Source organism: Stenella coeruleoalba (genome assembly GCF_951394435.1).
Source record: "Stenella coeruleoalba genome assembly, chromosome: 3".
Classification (NCBI taxonomy): domain Eukaryota; kingdom Metazoa; phylum Chordata; class Mammalia; order Artiodactyla; family Delphinidae; genus Stenella; species Stenella coeruleoalba.
In genome coordinates, this window is record NC_137148.1 from 167,210,127 (window position 1) to 167,224,912 (window position 14,786).

At 54.5% G+C, this 14,786-nt stretch overlaps 1 protein-coding gene across 2 annotated transcripts; it reads right to left on the reverse strand.

Moving 5' to 3' along the window:
- Positions 1-6,133: 6,133 nt before the first annotated feature.
- Positions 6,134-14,740, reverse strand: MRPL4 (mitochondrial ribosomal protein L4). Of its 2 annotated transcripts, none has more exons than XM_079915625.1 (9): positions 13,573-14,740; positions 13,421-13,478; positions 13,184-13,334; positions 10,819-10,870; positions 9,512-9,629; positions 8,612-8,718; positions 8,411-8,520; positions 8,240-8,316; positions 6,134-6,963 (listed from the first exon to the last, which is right to left on the reverse strand). In XM_079915625.1, exons 1-9 carry the CDS (start codon positions 13,627-13,629, stop codon positions 6,818-6,820), a joined length of 876 nt encoding a protein of 291 aa, XP_079771751.1. In that variant the 5' UTR covers positions 13,630-14,740; the 3' UTR covers positions 6,134-6,817. The 2 variants fall into 2 exon arrangements, with proteins under 2 accessions (XP_079771751.1, XP_079771750.1); XM_079915624.1 differs by having other exon boundaries at positions 13,421-13,487; positions 13,573-14,738.
- Positions 14,741-14,786: the final 46 nt, after the last annotated feature.

The following is a 14,786-nucleotide window of genomic DNA, read 5'->3' on the forward strand; positions in this document are numbered from 1 at the left end:
TCCCAAGTGCGCGGGCGGCGAGCTCCCCCGCGCGGCTCTGGTCCCCCTTACAGCGGTAAAATCGTGCTTCTTCCTTCTGTCTCTCAACACTTGCTACGCAGCGTCGATTGAGAGCCTGCTGTGTGCCAGGCATCGTTCCAGGTGCTGGGGACGCAGCAATGAACAGAATAGACCAAAATCCCTACCATCATGCAGAGATCGTCTTAGTCCGGACGACAGAAACAAAAATAAGGTATATGGAGACATAGCTTGTGATTAGTGCTAAGAGAGAGTAAAGCAGGGAAGGGAATAGGAAATGTGAAGGTTAATAAACCTTTAAATAGAGTATTCTGGGAAAGACTGAGAAGGTGACATTTGAGCAAAGAGCAGAGAGTCCTGACAATATCAGGGAAGGAATGTACCAAGCAGAGAGCACTGAATGTGCCAAGGCCCTGAGGTAGGAAGGAGCTGCCTTAAGGAACAGCCAGGAGGCTAGTGTTGCTGGAATGCAGTAAGGGAGGGAGAGGATTGGAGGAGAGGAGGGAAGGAGGGAATGGGGTAGAGCATGGCCTGGGGAGAACCTTGGCCTTTCCTCTCAGTGAGGTGGGAGCCATGGAGGGGTCTGAGCAGAGCAGGGACACGCCCTGACTCAGGCCTTTACAGGCACCCTCCTAAGACAGCAGGAGCTAGAGTCAGGTAGTGGGGAGGACAGGGTAGAAGGAAGCCAGGAGACGGGAGAGGAGGTGACTGCTCCAGTGCGGGGGAGCAATGATGGAGCCTGGAGTGGGCAATGGCGCTGGGGAGATACGGTCCAATTTGGCATTTATTTTGGCAGCAGGTCCAACTGTGTTTGCTGGGATGTGGGGGGCAGGCAGAGTCAAGGTCAACTCCTTGGTCTTGCTCTGAGGTCCTAGGAGGGTGGAGGGCCATTTCCTGAGATGAGAATGGGGTGATAATAGGGGGCAGTTTGGCAGAAGAAGCACGCACCCCCTAGTCTATGTTCCCTTTGTGCTTTCTTGAAAGAAAGGGAAGCAATGTTCCCCATCCCTTTGCTGCAGCTACCAGGAAGGGCAGGGCTTCCTCCAGGGTGCCAGGCAGTCTCAAGAAGGTCAGGGAATGGCCCCACTGCAGACCAGAGGCTATGGACCCAGGGCAGAAATACCCAAACCCCACTCCATGGCATCATGCCTGCTCGCCCCTCATTCTGAGGTCTGGCGTGACCACCTTGCAGTTCCCTTGACCTGGAATGCTCTTCTCGTCCCTGATATGGCCAGCCCTTTCTTAATGGCCTGAGCCTCTTCCTAAAAGCTTTTCCGGACGCTCCCTGACTCCCTGACTCCTTCCATCCTGGGCCACACCCTAAACGTTCCCTGTCACTTGCTCTAATGGTTTCATTACTGAAACTTCATTCACTTGCTGAAATTCTTTTGATTGACCTGTGTCACGTTCATTTGCGTGAGCTCCAGAAGGCCAGGGACCTTCTCAGCTCCAGCATCTGAATCAATGTCTGGTCATTATAGGCAGATGGTCAATACATATGTGTTGAATGAATGAACTTCTCTTATTCTCTGAACATTCTGCACATGCTGTTCCTCCAGCCCAGAATTCCCTTCCTACTGCTTTTACAAGAGGTTACCAGAGGATTTCATCTACCAGGTTGTAACAGGGCTAGGAGCACAAGGAATTGAACCTGGCCCCAGCAGTGAGAGTGCCAAGTCCACTGGACCGCCAGGGAATTCCCAGATGTCTTTTCAAGAGAACAACTTTGTTTCCTTCAGATAAATACCCAGAAGTGGAATTCCTGGATCATATGGTAGTTCTATTTTTATTTTTTAAAAATTTTTATTGAAATATAGTTGATTTATAACGTTATAGGTAGTTCTATTTTTAATTTTCTGAGGAACCGCCATACTGTTCAGGCCATCGTCTGAGTAATATTCCATTGTAAGGCTATATCAGTTTGTTTATCCATTCGTCAACGGATAGACATTTGGGTTGTTTCCACATTTTGGCTCTTATGAATAATGCTGCCATGAGCATTCAGGTACAAGTTGTTGTATGAACATCCTTTATTTCTTTTGGGTATATACCTTGGAGTGGAATTGTTGAGTCCCATGGTAATTCCATGTTCAACTTTTTGAGGAATTGTCAGACTGTTTTCCATGGCAGCTGCACCATTTTATCAATACATTCCCACCAGCAATGTACAAGGGTTCCAGGTTTGCAATTTCTCCACATCCTTGCCAATATTTATTTTGTTTTATTATTATGGTGATTGCCATTCAAATGGGTGGGAAGTGGTATCTCACTGTGGTTCCCCAGTCCTTCTGATCTGTCCAGTGGATAAGCCAAGCACAGTCCCGCAGCAAAGGCAACTGGGGGTGTGCACGGACCAGCAAGTACCGAGGGGATGTGGCCAAAGTGCACCTGCCACCAGCTGTGACCTTGAGCAAGCCACTTCCCCTGGTGGTACCTAGATGGCCTCAGCTGTAGAAAGGGATGGTAATGCATCCCTCAAAGGGTGGGTCTAAGATTTTTCTTCTTTTTTTAACATTATTTACTTACTTTGGTTGCGCCAGTTCTTAGTTGCATCAGGTGGGCTCCTTAGTTGTGGCTCGCGGGCTCCTCAGTTATGGCATGTGAACTCTTAGTTGTGGCTTGCATGTGGGATCTAGTTCCCCGACCACAGGTCGAACCCAGGCCCCCTGCATTGGGAGTGCAGAGTCTTACCCACTGGACCACCAGGGAAGTCCCGAGATTTCAGTAAGACCATTCATGTGCAGTGAGAACAGATAACAGGAGTTACAAGTTGTCTGTTTCCATAGGACTCAGCTCTGAGAATCCCCCCTCAAACTTCCTAGGCAGAAATACAGACTTGCTCCTCTGTTCCCACAGGTTAGTTCATTCTAGCATCACGGTTCCTCATCAGAGCCCCAGGGTGTAAAGCAAAAATGCATGCCGTTTGGATGTTGATCAAAATATAACTTGGGGGCTTCCCTGGTGGTGCAGTGGTTGAGAGTCCTCCTGCCGATGCAGGGGACACGGGTTCGTGCCCCGGTCCGGGAAGATCCCACATGCCACGGAGTGGCTGGGCCCATGGGCCATGGCCGCTGAGCCTGCGCGTCCGGAGCCTGTGCTCTGCAACGGGAGAGGCCACAACAGTGAGAGGCCCGCGTACCGCAGAAAAAACAAAAACAAACAAACAAAAAAAACATAACTTGGCTTCTCCTTCCGCTCTTTGAAAGTTTATTCTGTGGTGGACTCTGCCTTGCCCCTGGCTGAGAATCCTGCCCCGGACTCAGGTCCCGATCAGCATCACGTTCAAATCTCGGAACTTGGTGTTGGATGGGAGCCCCAGGTGAGGCTTCTCCAGGCTGGAAGCCTTGGTAGAGAAGAGGGCCTAGTCCCCCTGCTGTTGACCCTCTTTCTGTCCCCCTCACCTCCTCTCACCAGCCTGTGGGTCCCTCCTGCCCAGCCAGGTGCAAGGAGGAGGGGACAGGGCGTTTCCTCCATGGCTGGTGGCTTTGCCCTTTTGGGTACCCCAGCAGCGTGTTAAAGTGTTCTGGGGGGGCTCTTTGAGGCCTCCTCTTCCTGGAGACCCCTTCGCTGGCATGGAGGCATCTTTGATATGGGTGGTGGCTCTTCCCTCAGCCCTTGGGGTCTGATCCTACCCTCTTATTTCTCCTGGTCCATGCTGACCACCAAGAAGCAGACACCCTGACTCCACCATGAGAACCGCCTACCTCTCGCCCCTGGATCTCCTGCGAGTCAGATCCCAGCCCTGTTGACTCACTCGAACTTTCTTAAGCCGGGGGCAGCCTGAGTCTTTGGTGTCCTGCCTTCAGGGATATTTTCCAGAGGCTGTGAAGTCACCTTCCTCTCTAGGCTCTGGGTCAACGCATGTCCCAAGAGGGTGATAGGGCTTTTTGTTTTGCTTTGGCCGTGCCGCGCAGCATGTGGGATCTTATTTCCCCGACCAGGGACGGATGTGCACGCAGCACATCTGAAGCTCCTCTGAAGAAATGTCTTCACCCATCTCTCTCTTTCTAAAAAAAAAAAATTATACAGAATTTCAAAATAGACATCAGCAAAGAGGACATGTGATGAAGCCACATGTGCCAACTTCCACAGTCCTCATGGCCAATCCTGTTCCTTCCTTCCCCTTACACCCTGTCATGGGTTCAACTACGTGTCTTCCCCAGGGGAAAAAAAAAGTGCTAACCCCCAGATTGTGATCTTATTTATAAATAGGGTCTTTGCAGATGATCAAGTTCACGTGAAGTCATTAGGGTGGGCCCTAACCCAACATGACTGTTGCGCTTATAAAAAGGGGAAATTTGAACACAGGCACACACAGAGGGACAATGCCATTTGAAGATGATGACAGAGATCAGGGTGATGTATCAGGCCAAGAAATACCAAGGATGCCAGCAAACCACCAGAATCTAGGGGAGGGGGATGGGACAGAGCCTGCCTCACAGCCTCTGAAGGAATGACTTGATCTTGGTCTTCTGGTTCCAAGAACCATGAGACGGTATTTTTCTGTAGTTGAAGCCCTAGTCTGTGGTACTTTGTTAAGGTAGCCTAGGAAACTAATACACATACTGTGCCCTGATTATTAGCACATTGTAGACCTCGGATCATTTTTTTCTGATGTCTTTTTCCATCCTTGATCTGGCAGAGGGATCCCAGTGTCAGCAACAGGTTCTGACCCCTTCCTTCACCCTGTTTCCTGATGGCTGTGAGGTGGACGACTGAGCCTGATTACGCATAGCTACGACTAGGCTGGGCACTGTCAGGACAACAGATGGGTCTTACTTGGGGCCTCGGTGTCCCTGCGGAGCTGGTGAGAGGCACAGGGAGAGGTAGGTAATGGTTTGGGTTTAGCCCAGCATTTCCCAACCAGCCTCTGCACCTCTCCTTCTTTTTTTAAAAAAATAAATTTTATTTATTTAGGCCGCATTGGGTCTTCGTTGCTGCATGCGGGCTTTCTCTAGTTATGGCGAGCAGAGGCTACTCTTCGTTGCAGTGCACGGACTTCTCATTACGGTGGCTTCTCTTGTTGCAGAGCACGGGCTCTAGGCGCGCGGGCTTCAGTAGTTGTAGCTCATGGGCTCTAGAGCGCAGGCTCAGTAGTTGTGGTGCACGGGCTTAGTTGCTCCGTGGCATATGGGATCTTCCCAGACCAGGGCTCGAACCCATGTCCTCTGCATTGGCAGGTGGGTTCTTAACCACTGTGCCACCAGGGAAGTCCCTGCACCCCCTTCTTACTACTGGCTCCAAATAGCTTTTTCTTCTTTTAATTAATTAGGCTGTGCCGGGTCTTAGTTGCCACACGCAGGATCTTCACCACGGCATGCGGGACCTAGTTCCCCCACCAGGGATTGAACCCGGGCCCCCTGCATTGGGAGTGCAGAGTCTTACCCACTGGACCACCAGGGAAGTCCTAGCTTTTTCTTTTTTACTCAGTCAAATCTGATGCTTTAAGGATCACAATTTATGTTCATTGAGGACTTTCAAAGAACGTGTTGTAAGCTCTGAAGGCACTCCCAAGAAGCATTCCAGAGATGTTTTCAGCGAGGAGCAGCCCAGTCGATGGGTCACTGCGGCCGCCTGGTTGGGCCTGCACACCAGATGGCAGTTCTGGCTTTTTTTTTGCATTCATACTGTTTTATTTTTTAAGATTTTTAAAATAAATTTTATTTTTGGCTGCGTTTAGTCTTTGTTGCTGCATGCGGGCTTTCTCTAGTTGCTGCAAGCGGGGGCTACTCTTCGTTGCGGTGCGTGGGCTTCTCGTTGCGGTGGCTTCTCTTGTTGCGGAGCATGGGCTCTAGGTGCATGGGCTTCAGTAGTTGTGGCATGTGGGCTCAGTAGTTGTGGCTCGTGGGCTCTAGAGCGCAGGCTCAGTAGCTGTGGTGCGTGGGCTTTGTTGCTCCGCGGCGTGTGGGATCTTCCCGGACCAGGGCTCAAACCTGTGTCCCCTGCATTGGCTGACAGATTCCTAACCGCTGCACCACCAAGGAAGCCCCGGGCTGAGTTTAAAGAAACTGACCTCGTTACTTTATAGTCTGTATTGTGACAATTAGCAACAACAACAACTTGTGGGGGGCAAATAACACCAGCAGACTCAAGGATCAGGATACCGGTTTGGTGTTTTTAAATGTTTATTCACTCATTTATTGACCACGTTGATACTGACTCTGTGCTTAGGGAAAATCAGTGATGAAAGCTCAGATCTTCACACTGCACCCACTTGGGGAATCAGGTCCACACTTGGACTGAAGGACCATAATAAATGGGACCACAAGCCCCGTCAGGGATGCAAGCGCTCGGTGAGAGTGCTTGGGATTGGGAGGCACCATGAGTGGGTTCCTAGCGATGGCTGGTTCTCTGCGTGCTCCGAGGCTGACTCACCCCAGAAAAGTTGATGGTGGGTCATTTCTATAAACAGTGCCTTGAGGCAGCCGGGTACCCAGCGGTGCCGTGCACCGGGGAAAGAGCCTAACTCGCCAAATGGAATTATTCACAAAACGGCAATGAGCTGTTGTTCTGTTTCTCCTCTTTGATTAAAAAGTAAAATTTCTTACACAAAAGAGACTCGGGGCAGGAGCTGCCCCAAGCTCCTGTCGGCGGCCCCTTCCCGGTAGTGATGCCTGCTTGGCTGCTCTGTGAGTGGCCTCAGCTTCCCACCGGGATGAGGGGTTCTGGCCGCCCTTGCAGGGTGAGCGGGAGGCTCCCAAGCCCACCGGGGGCTCGGCCGGGCTCGGAGCAGGCGCACCGCGTGGACAGCGAGCAGGAAGGAGGCTGGCCGATGGGCCCTGGGGGTGCCGCGTGGGGCTCAGGGGAAATCGCGGTAGGGCAGGCGGAAGGGGTAGAGGGGCGTGTGGCGCGAGTCGTGCCAGAGCAGCTTCTCCTCCAGCAAGGCGACGGTCGGCAGGGTCAGGACCAGGGTCTGGTGCTTGAGCATGCTGTGCACGTTCAGGCCTGGGGGGGCGGGGTGGAGGCACAGTCAGGGCGGGTCCCCCCGGCCCCCAACAGAAACACCAGGGTCTGGTGTAGCGTCCGGAGCCCCGTAGCCTGGGTTCAAACCCTGGCTCAGTCGCTCACCCCCAGCGAGACCCTGGGCAAGAGACTGCCCTTAGCTCGTCAACTTCCAACCGAGAGCATCCTAAGTACCCAACTCTGCCCTGCGCTTGGGCACGGTTCCCACCTCACACCCCAGTGCGGGAGGCTGACGGTAAACAGAGCAGATAAACAAACACAATGTACTGAGGGAGGCCCATGGGGCTGCAGCGAGTGATGAGGGGAAGGAAGGAGAGAGCAGGGCAGGGCATGCAGGGTCTGTGGTCCTCCGGGGAAGACTTGGGCTTTTACTCTGAGTGACGAGGGAGCCCTGGACGGTGGTGGGCAGAGGAGGGACAGGACCTGACTCAGGTGCTCAGGCGCCCTCTGGTGGCCGTAGTGGGAGCGGGGGGGACGGGAGCGCAGGACAGACTGTGGGGAGGAGTCGGTCAGCAGGAGCCTGGGACCAGGGCACAGGCCACTGTGCCCTAACTGTGCCAGTCCAGGAAGATGGTGGGAGCTGGCCCAGGGCGGTGAGAGGCGGTGGGATTCTGGATATGTTTGGAGACAGCGCTGACAGGGTGAGCTAACAGACCGGAGTGGAGGGGGACAGTGTGGTTTGGGGCCGGAGCTGCTGGGAGGAAGGTCTCGTGTGCCAGGATGACTAGCAGAGCCCACGTGCCGCTGTCCAGGAGGCAGCCGGGCACACAGTCAGGAGACCAGGAGAGAGCCCTGGGGATTAGTCACCGCAGCCACTGGTGTGACGTACTCAGGACAGCCCTGATCCTGCGTCTCCGAGTGAGGAGCCGGGTGGGGCCAGCCAGTGGGCCCTCAAACTCACTCCACGCCTGGCACCGTGGCCCAAGCTTGGACAGATGTGACCTCAGAGTGTTTTCTGTTTTTTGGCTGCACCGTGCAGCTTGTGGGATCTTAGTTCCCGGACCAGGGATTGAACCCGGGCCATGGCAGCGAAAGCATGGAGTCCTAACTACTGGACCACCAGGGAATTCCCCTCAGAAGTTTTCTTTAAGAAACACATCATTCTCCCAATATTCCGTCTGGGCAAACTGAGGGTTGGGTGGGGGAGGGTGGTCACTGCCCAAGGCCACTCTGTGACCAAGCTGCAGATACAGGATTTGAACTGGCCCATGCTGTACTCTCTGGGGGTCTGGGAGACAGAGCGGGGCCCTTTGCTCACCAATAGCAGGGACTAGGCTGAAGGTCTTCAACCCAGAGGCAGCTGCCACAATGTTCTGGGGCATGTCCTCGTGTTCTCTGAAACAGAGGCCAAGAGGTGAGCCCCTGCCGAGGACGGACCGCCCCCCCGTCCCCCTACCCCGGCCACCCCTGCTCTGCCCGGCACCCTCACAAGTCCACAAGGAGGACGGAGTCGCCCCAGCGGCGGTAGCGGGCCAGCTCCATCAGGTACTGGGGGTCTGCGGTCGGCAGCTCCAGGGAGTCCACGATGTGCAGGTCGTCCTGGTGGGAGGAAAGGACAGTCTGAGCCCACCCTGCACCCACAGCCCACACCCCAGGACCCCCGTGGCTCCCAGCAGGACTGCTGCTGTACCTGGGCCAGCTTGACCGTCAGCGCCACCTTGAGGCCCTGCACCCGCACTTTCATGGGCAACATGTAGTAGTAGCTTGTGGGGCCCCGGGGGCCATGGGCAACGCCTCCTGTGGGGGCAGAGGTACGTGAATAGGGGAAGGCCCCAGCCGGGCTTGGAGGTCAGAAATCTGCCCCAGGGGCTGGCACAGGGGAGGTAGGAGGGAGGCTGCCCTCGGCCAGGCAGAACCCCAGCAAAGAGGGCAGGGCCTCAGGTAGGGATGGAGAGGGGAGGTTGCATCAGGCATCACCTGGGACAGGTAACTTCACCTCACGGGGGCTTGGTGTCTTCAGCCGTCAAACCTGGGGTGAGGATGGTCTACCCGTGTGTCCTCCCTCTGCTGGGCGCTGGGAGTGCAGCAGGGAACATGCAGGACAGGATCCCTGCCCCCACGCCATTCATATTCAGCCAGACTTGATCCCAGAGGGAACCAGGCAGCACAGGGGGTTGCAGAGGGTGGGGAGACCCAAAGAGGGTCAGGGAGGGCTTCCTAGAGGAGGCATGGCCCAAACACATCGGAAGGATGAGAGGGATTGGCCAGACAAATGGGAGATGACTCTGAGTCAGCTCTGTTTGGTCTTGGAGGGTGTGCAAGGGACAAGGCGGTGCGGTCTGCAGCCACCAGGGCCTGGAAGGCCAAGATGAGGGGCTCAGACTTCACGCAAAGGCCGCAGGAGCTGGGAGGTTTAGGAAGAGCCCTCTGGGTGCTGCGTGAAGTGTGGGCCAGGAGAGGTGAGATGGGAAGTGGGGCAAAAGGGGCTGTGGCCATGGCCTGATGAGAGGCCAAGGCCAGAGCTGCAGGGAAATGGGGCGAAGTGGATGGACTCTCCAACCTCTGACCGCACGTGGGCAGACCTGCTCACCTCCTCGCCAGATTGGGGAGCGGATGCTGCCATGCCTGGCGCGCCCACTGCCTTTCTGTGGCCAGGGCTTCCGGCCACCGCCCCGCACCTCGGCCCTGGTCTTGGTCTTGGCATAGCTCTGTGGGCGCAGAGTGAGGAAAGAGTCAGGTTCCCAAGGGAGGTGCCATTGCAGACGAAAGGTGCCAGGCCCAGGAACACAGCAGTGAACTGGGCGGACTGGCCTGCTGCTGGGGAGCCGGACAGGAGACACAGAGACTGGGGCTCCATCGGGACAAGCACGGAGTGCTCTGGGAGGGAGAGAGGAAGGGAGAGATAAATCAAGAGTTCCCTCCTGCACTCCAGAACGTCAGCCTCAGAGAGGCAGGGGCTCTGCTGCCTGACACACAGTATGTACTTAGTATTTTTTGAATGATTTCCATGTAGCTGTAACTAAAAGGAAGCTGGGGGAATTCCCTGGCTGTCCAGTGGTTAGGACTCTGAGCTTCCACTGCACGGCACAGGGGTTCGATCCCTCGATCCCTGGTCAGCGAACTAAGATCCTGCAAGCCACGTGGCCATAAATAAATAAGTAAAATTAAATAAAAAAATAAAAGGAGGGCTTCCCTGGTGGCACAGTGGTTGAGAGTCTGCCTGCCGATGCGGGGGACACGGGTTCGTGCCCCGGTCCGGGAGGATCCCACGTGCCGCAGAGCGGCTGGGCCCGTGAGCCATGTCCACTGAGCCTGCACGTCCGGAGCCTGTGCTCCGCAACAGGAGAGGCCACAACAGTGAGAGGGAGGACTCGCCAGACTTGAGGTGGGCGGATGGAAGGCGGGGACTCTGATTGATAACAGCATCATCAGCGCTCTTGGCGTAAGATCCAAACACCTCACGTTGCCCCTGTTGACCTCCATGGCCACACTGGGCCCCTTCTGATCCCTGCCACAGAGGCTTTGCCTGTGTTGCTCCGACACCCTCCACCCCAGCCCCACTGCCCGCTTCACCTGGTTAGCGCCTGTCACACACCTGAGGTTAAACGCCCCTTTCTCTGAGACAACTTCCCTAATTATACACTTACAGGCATGACTACTTGATTCATGTTCTCCTCACCAGCTAAGACTGGGAGCTTCAAAAGGACAGGGACCTTGCCTGTCTTGTCCCCCAGCACAATGCCCAGGGTACAGTGGCAGTTCACAAAATGCCTGGCAAATGGCCCATCGGTGAATGGGTCAGGAGAGAGAAGATGGGGCCTGAGCCCCACAGTCCAGAGAAGACACAGCAGGGGCGTCCTCTGCCCCCCCCACCCCCGCCCCACTCAGGGCACTCACAATTCTCTTGAAGTTCTTCTGCCAGATGGCAACCTGGTGCAGGATATCCAGCCTGTGGAGGAAGGAGACACGACAGGCCCACTTCCACTTAAAACCCTCTCCGCCTGACTAGATGAAAACTCCGGGGCTTCCCTGGTGGCACAGTGGTTGGGAGTCCGCCTGCTGATGCAGGGGACACGGGTTCGTGCCCCGGTCCAGGAGGATCCCACATGCCGCGGAGCGGCTGGGCCCGTGAGCCATGGCCGCTGAGCCTGCACATCTGGAGCCTGTGCTCCGCAACGGGAGAGGCCACAACAGTGAGAGGCCCGCCCACATACCGCAAAACAAACAAACAAACAAACAACAAAAAAAAAACTCTGGCTCGTCCCCATCCACTTCCAGGGCCCTGTGTGACCTGCCCCGGTCCCTCTCTGAGCCCATCTTGCACCACCTCCAGCTCCACTCTGTGTCCGTTCTATGGAGTCCAGCCTCCAAGCCTCTGCACTTGCCGTTCCCTCTGCCTGAAATGCTCTTCCCCTGGCTGGTTCCTTTTCTGCCTACCAGTCTTAGCCCAAATGGTATCTCCAGGAGGAGTCCCCTTGCTAAAGAGGACTTTACCTTACTCCTTTCCTACCATTACGACTTCCTTACTGCCACTTCTTTACAGACTGGTTTGCCTCTCTACCCCTGTGCTGCTCCATACAGTACACACTGGCCACATGTGTCTGGCCACCCCTGAAAGGTGGCCAGTGCCACATGGTGAAACAACACGATTTTAGATTTATCAGGCTAAACGAAATATATTATTGAAATCAATCTCATTTGTTTCTCACTATTTGAAAGAAAACTTGGCTACTGGAAGAATTTCAGTTACATGCATGGCTCGCATTGGACAGTGCTGCCAGGCTGGTTTGCCAGGGGTTGGCAAACTATGGCTAGTAAGGCCAAATTTGGCCTGCTGCCTGTTCTTGTAAATATGTTTTACTGGAACACAGCCAGGCTCATTCACTTACACACTGCCTGTGGATGCTTTTGTACTACATCAACAAAGATGAGGAGTTGCCATGGAGACGTTACAGCCTGCAAAGCCCAAAACATTTCCTCTCTGGCTCTTTACAGAAAAAGTTTGCTGATCCCGGCTTAGACTGGGAGCAACATCAGCAACCTCGGTGCTCATTCACTGCTGTATCCCTGACCCCTAGGATGGAATCCAGCACATAGTAAGTGCTTCATAAGTATCTACAGAATAAACAAAATACGTCGTTTTTATCACCCTCTAGCAGACTGGGACTCTGTAAAGACAGAGAGCAAACCATATAAATAAGTAACAGTATAGATTAATAGCACTTATGTGCCAGACACGTACACGTAAGAGACATCACACACCTTGGCAAGCGAAAACTTGGTCCTGGGAGTTGGCCCATATAGGGTTGAGATCTGGCTCTAAAGTTTATAAGCTGTGTGACCTTGGGCAAATTTCTTAACTTGTCTGTGCTCAGTTTCCTTACCTACGAAATAAGAATAATAGAATCCATTCCTGGGGTTGCTATGAGGATCTAGTTAACTAAACTGCAAGTAGGGTGACTTCCCTGGTGGTCCAGTGGCTAAGACTCTCCGATCCCAATGCAGGGGGCCCAGGTTTGATCCCTGGTCAGGGAACTAGATCTCACATGCCACAACTAAAAAGGTTCCGCATGCCGCAACTAAGGATCCTGCATGCTGCAACGAAAATCCCCCACGCAGCAACCAAGATCCTGCGTGCGGCAACTAAGACCTGACGCAGCTAAATAAATATATATTTTTAAAACGTAAATACGCTCCCCCCCCCCAAAAAAAAGGGAATTCCCTGGCAGTCCAGTGGTTAGGACTCTGTGCTTTCACTGCTGAGGGCTGAGGTTCAATCCCTGGTTGGGGAACTAAGATCCTGCAAGCCACGTGGCCAAAAATAAAATAAAATAAAATACAAATAGACTGTCACAGGCACACAGTAAGGACTTAACCACTGTTAGTGCTCATTTTTGCAAAAACCAATAACAGCAACAATAACCAACATTTCTACAGACCATATTATGGGCTAGAATGATCTCATTTAATCGTTTGAGGTTTGACAGAATAGAGACACTGAAGCACAAGGGGGAAGGCAGGATTTGAATCCAGTCACTCGGGTTCCAGAGCTCTGCGTCCCTAACCCTCAGAGGATGTTACCTCTCAGCCCTCACCTTCACACAACTCTGCAGCAAGAAAAACCATCATTCTCTCTTTTTTTTTTTCATCACTCTCTTCTAACAGGTGGAGAAACTGAGGCTCGAGTCCAGGTCATCCTGATTCCTAAATCCCCGCTCCTCGTCCCTCTGCCACCCAGTTTACCATTTCGGCTCCCACTTACCTGGGCGTCGCGGAGAAAACGTCTGGGTGCAGCTCGGTCAGACCCAAGCGCTCCTGCTCGTAGCCCCGCAGGGACTCGACCCAGGCCTGCACGGGACGCCGGTGCGCGAGTACCGGGAGCTCGCACCTGCGCAGCACGGGCACCCGATGACCTGGAGCGATTGGGAGGTCAAGGGTCAGGAGCAAGGGTCAGAGTTTCCGGTTGCCTCCCCTCCTAGGGCAACCCCAGCAACCTCACCCGCGCTCGCCACCGGTTCTGGTTTCTCCGCCGGCTGCACTGCCTCTTCTGCCAGCGCCTTTAGGCCCTGTAAACGGTAAGCAAGACTGAGAGACGATCCCCGGACCCTCCAACCTTTGTCCTCCGACCCCGCCCTCAGTCCCCGGCCTCACCCGGCAGCCCTTGGGCCGAAGCCAGGCCCGCGCCCCTGCCCGGACTAGCTGCAGCATTGTAGGGCAGCTCCCCACGCTGAGGGAGGTCAAGGCTTCCTCTGCTGGACTCTCTCGACGCCTCGCGATGACGTCACGCCCGCGACGACGCCGGCCGGGCTTGTATTCGGCGTTAGAAAGCTGGGCGAGCAAGAGCAAAGACGGCGGGGTCCGCTAACGCCTGTCCCTACCTCCGCCCCAAGACTAACCCCAGACGCTAATTTTCACTGCTGGCCTAAAGAACCCTCTGCAACACCTGGGAGCGCGACCCGACAGCAAGAAACCCCGCCCCCTCTTCGGTCCCGCCCCCAAAGAGCCGGTGCGGTAATCCAGCCAATGAAACCTCCCTGCTCAAAGGGCACGCTCCTCGTTCAGCCAATGAGCTCGTTCAGTCTGGAAAAGTGGCTGGGCGGTGCTAGGGCGGGCACCTAAGGGAATATGGCCAATAACTGTTAGGCTTTTTTTTTTTTTTTTTTTGTCGGCCACGTCCCCAGGGCCCGCCCGCTTTGGGCCTCCAAGACCGTAGCGGTTGGTTTCTCCAGAAACGTGGTTTTGTTTGCTTGTTTAAATGCAGGGCGTTATCTCTCACAGAAAGCCCTCAGGGTCGGGCCTGGCGGATCGTGCTTCTCCTCTTAGATCCCCCCAGGGCACGTCCCCCTCAAATGCGTCAGGTTAGGAGATGTGTCTCCCCCCATCTCCTAGGCCAAGGTCCTGTCGCATCTCAGACTGCCAGGACTCTCCGAGAGCAAACTGGGGAGTCCACAGATCCTGCGTTGCCTCCCCCGTCCACTCTCACCAACGGAAATCCAAACGCTCATTTTGTAGGTTCTTTGCCACGTTCCCCGTCAGGCCTCCAGGCGGCGCCACGAGCCCATAGCAGCCTGCCCTGGCGGGCCAGACCTGAGCACTTGATTACCAGTGAGAAATGGACCGAGTTTAGCCGCCGAGAACGGTGGTCTGGGAGCCAACCTCAGTGTCCTCATCTGGAAAATGGGGAGGTGTGAGATTCGATGAAATGATGGAGGCAAAGCATGCGTAGCTTTATTATTATTATTATTACTATTATTTTGAAGGTGAGTTTTATCATCAAAGCAAGACAAGAGCCAAGGTAGGGGACTTCCCTGGTGGTCCAGTGGTTAGGAATCCACCTTCCAATGCAGGGGACGGGAGTTCGATCC

Excerpts from the sequence above, each read along its gene's own strand:
- MRPL4 (XM_079915624.1), bottom strand. The coding sequence starts at position 13,629 with ATGCTGCAGCTAGTCCGGGCAGGGGCGCGGGCCTGGCTTCGGCCCAAG. Across the intron at positions 10,871-13,183 it reads GTTTTCTCCGCGACGCCCAG|GCTGGATATCCTGCACCAGG; the intron begins GTAAGTGGGAGC and ends CTTCCTCCACAG. Across the intron at positions 8,719-9,511 it reads CTCCCCAATCTGGCGAGGAG|GAGGCGTTGCCCATGGCCCC; the intron begins GTGAGCAGGTCT and ends CTGCCCCCACAG.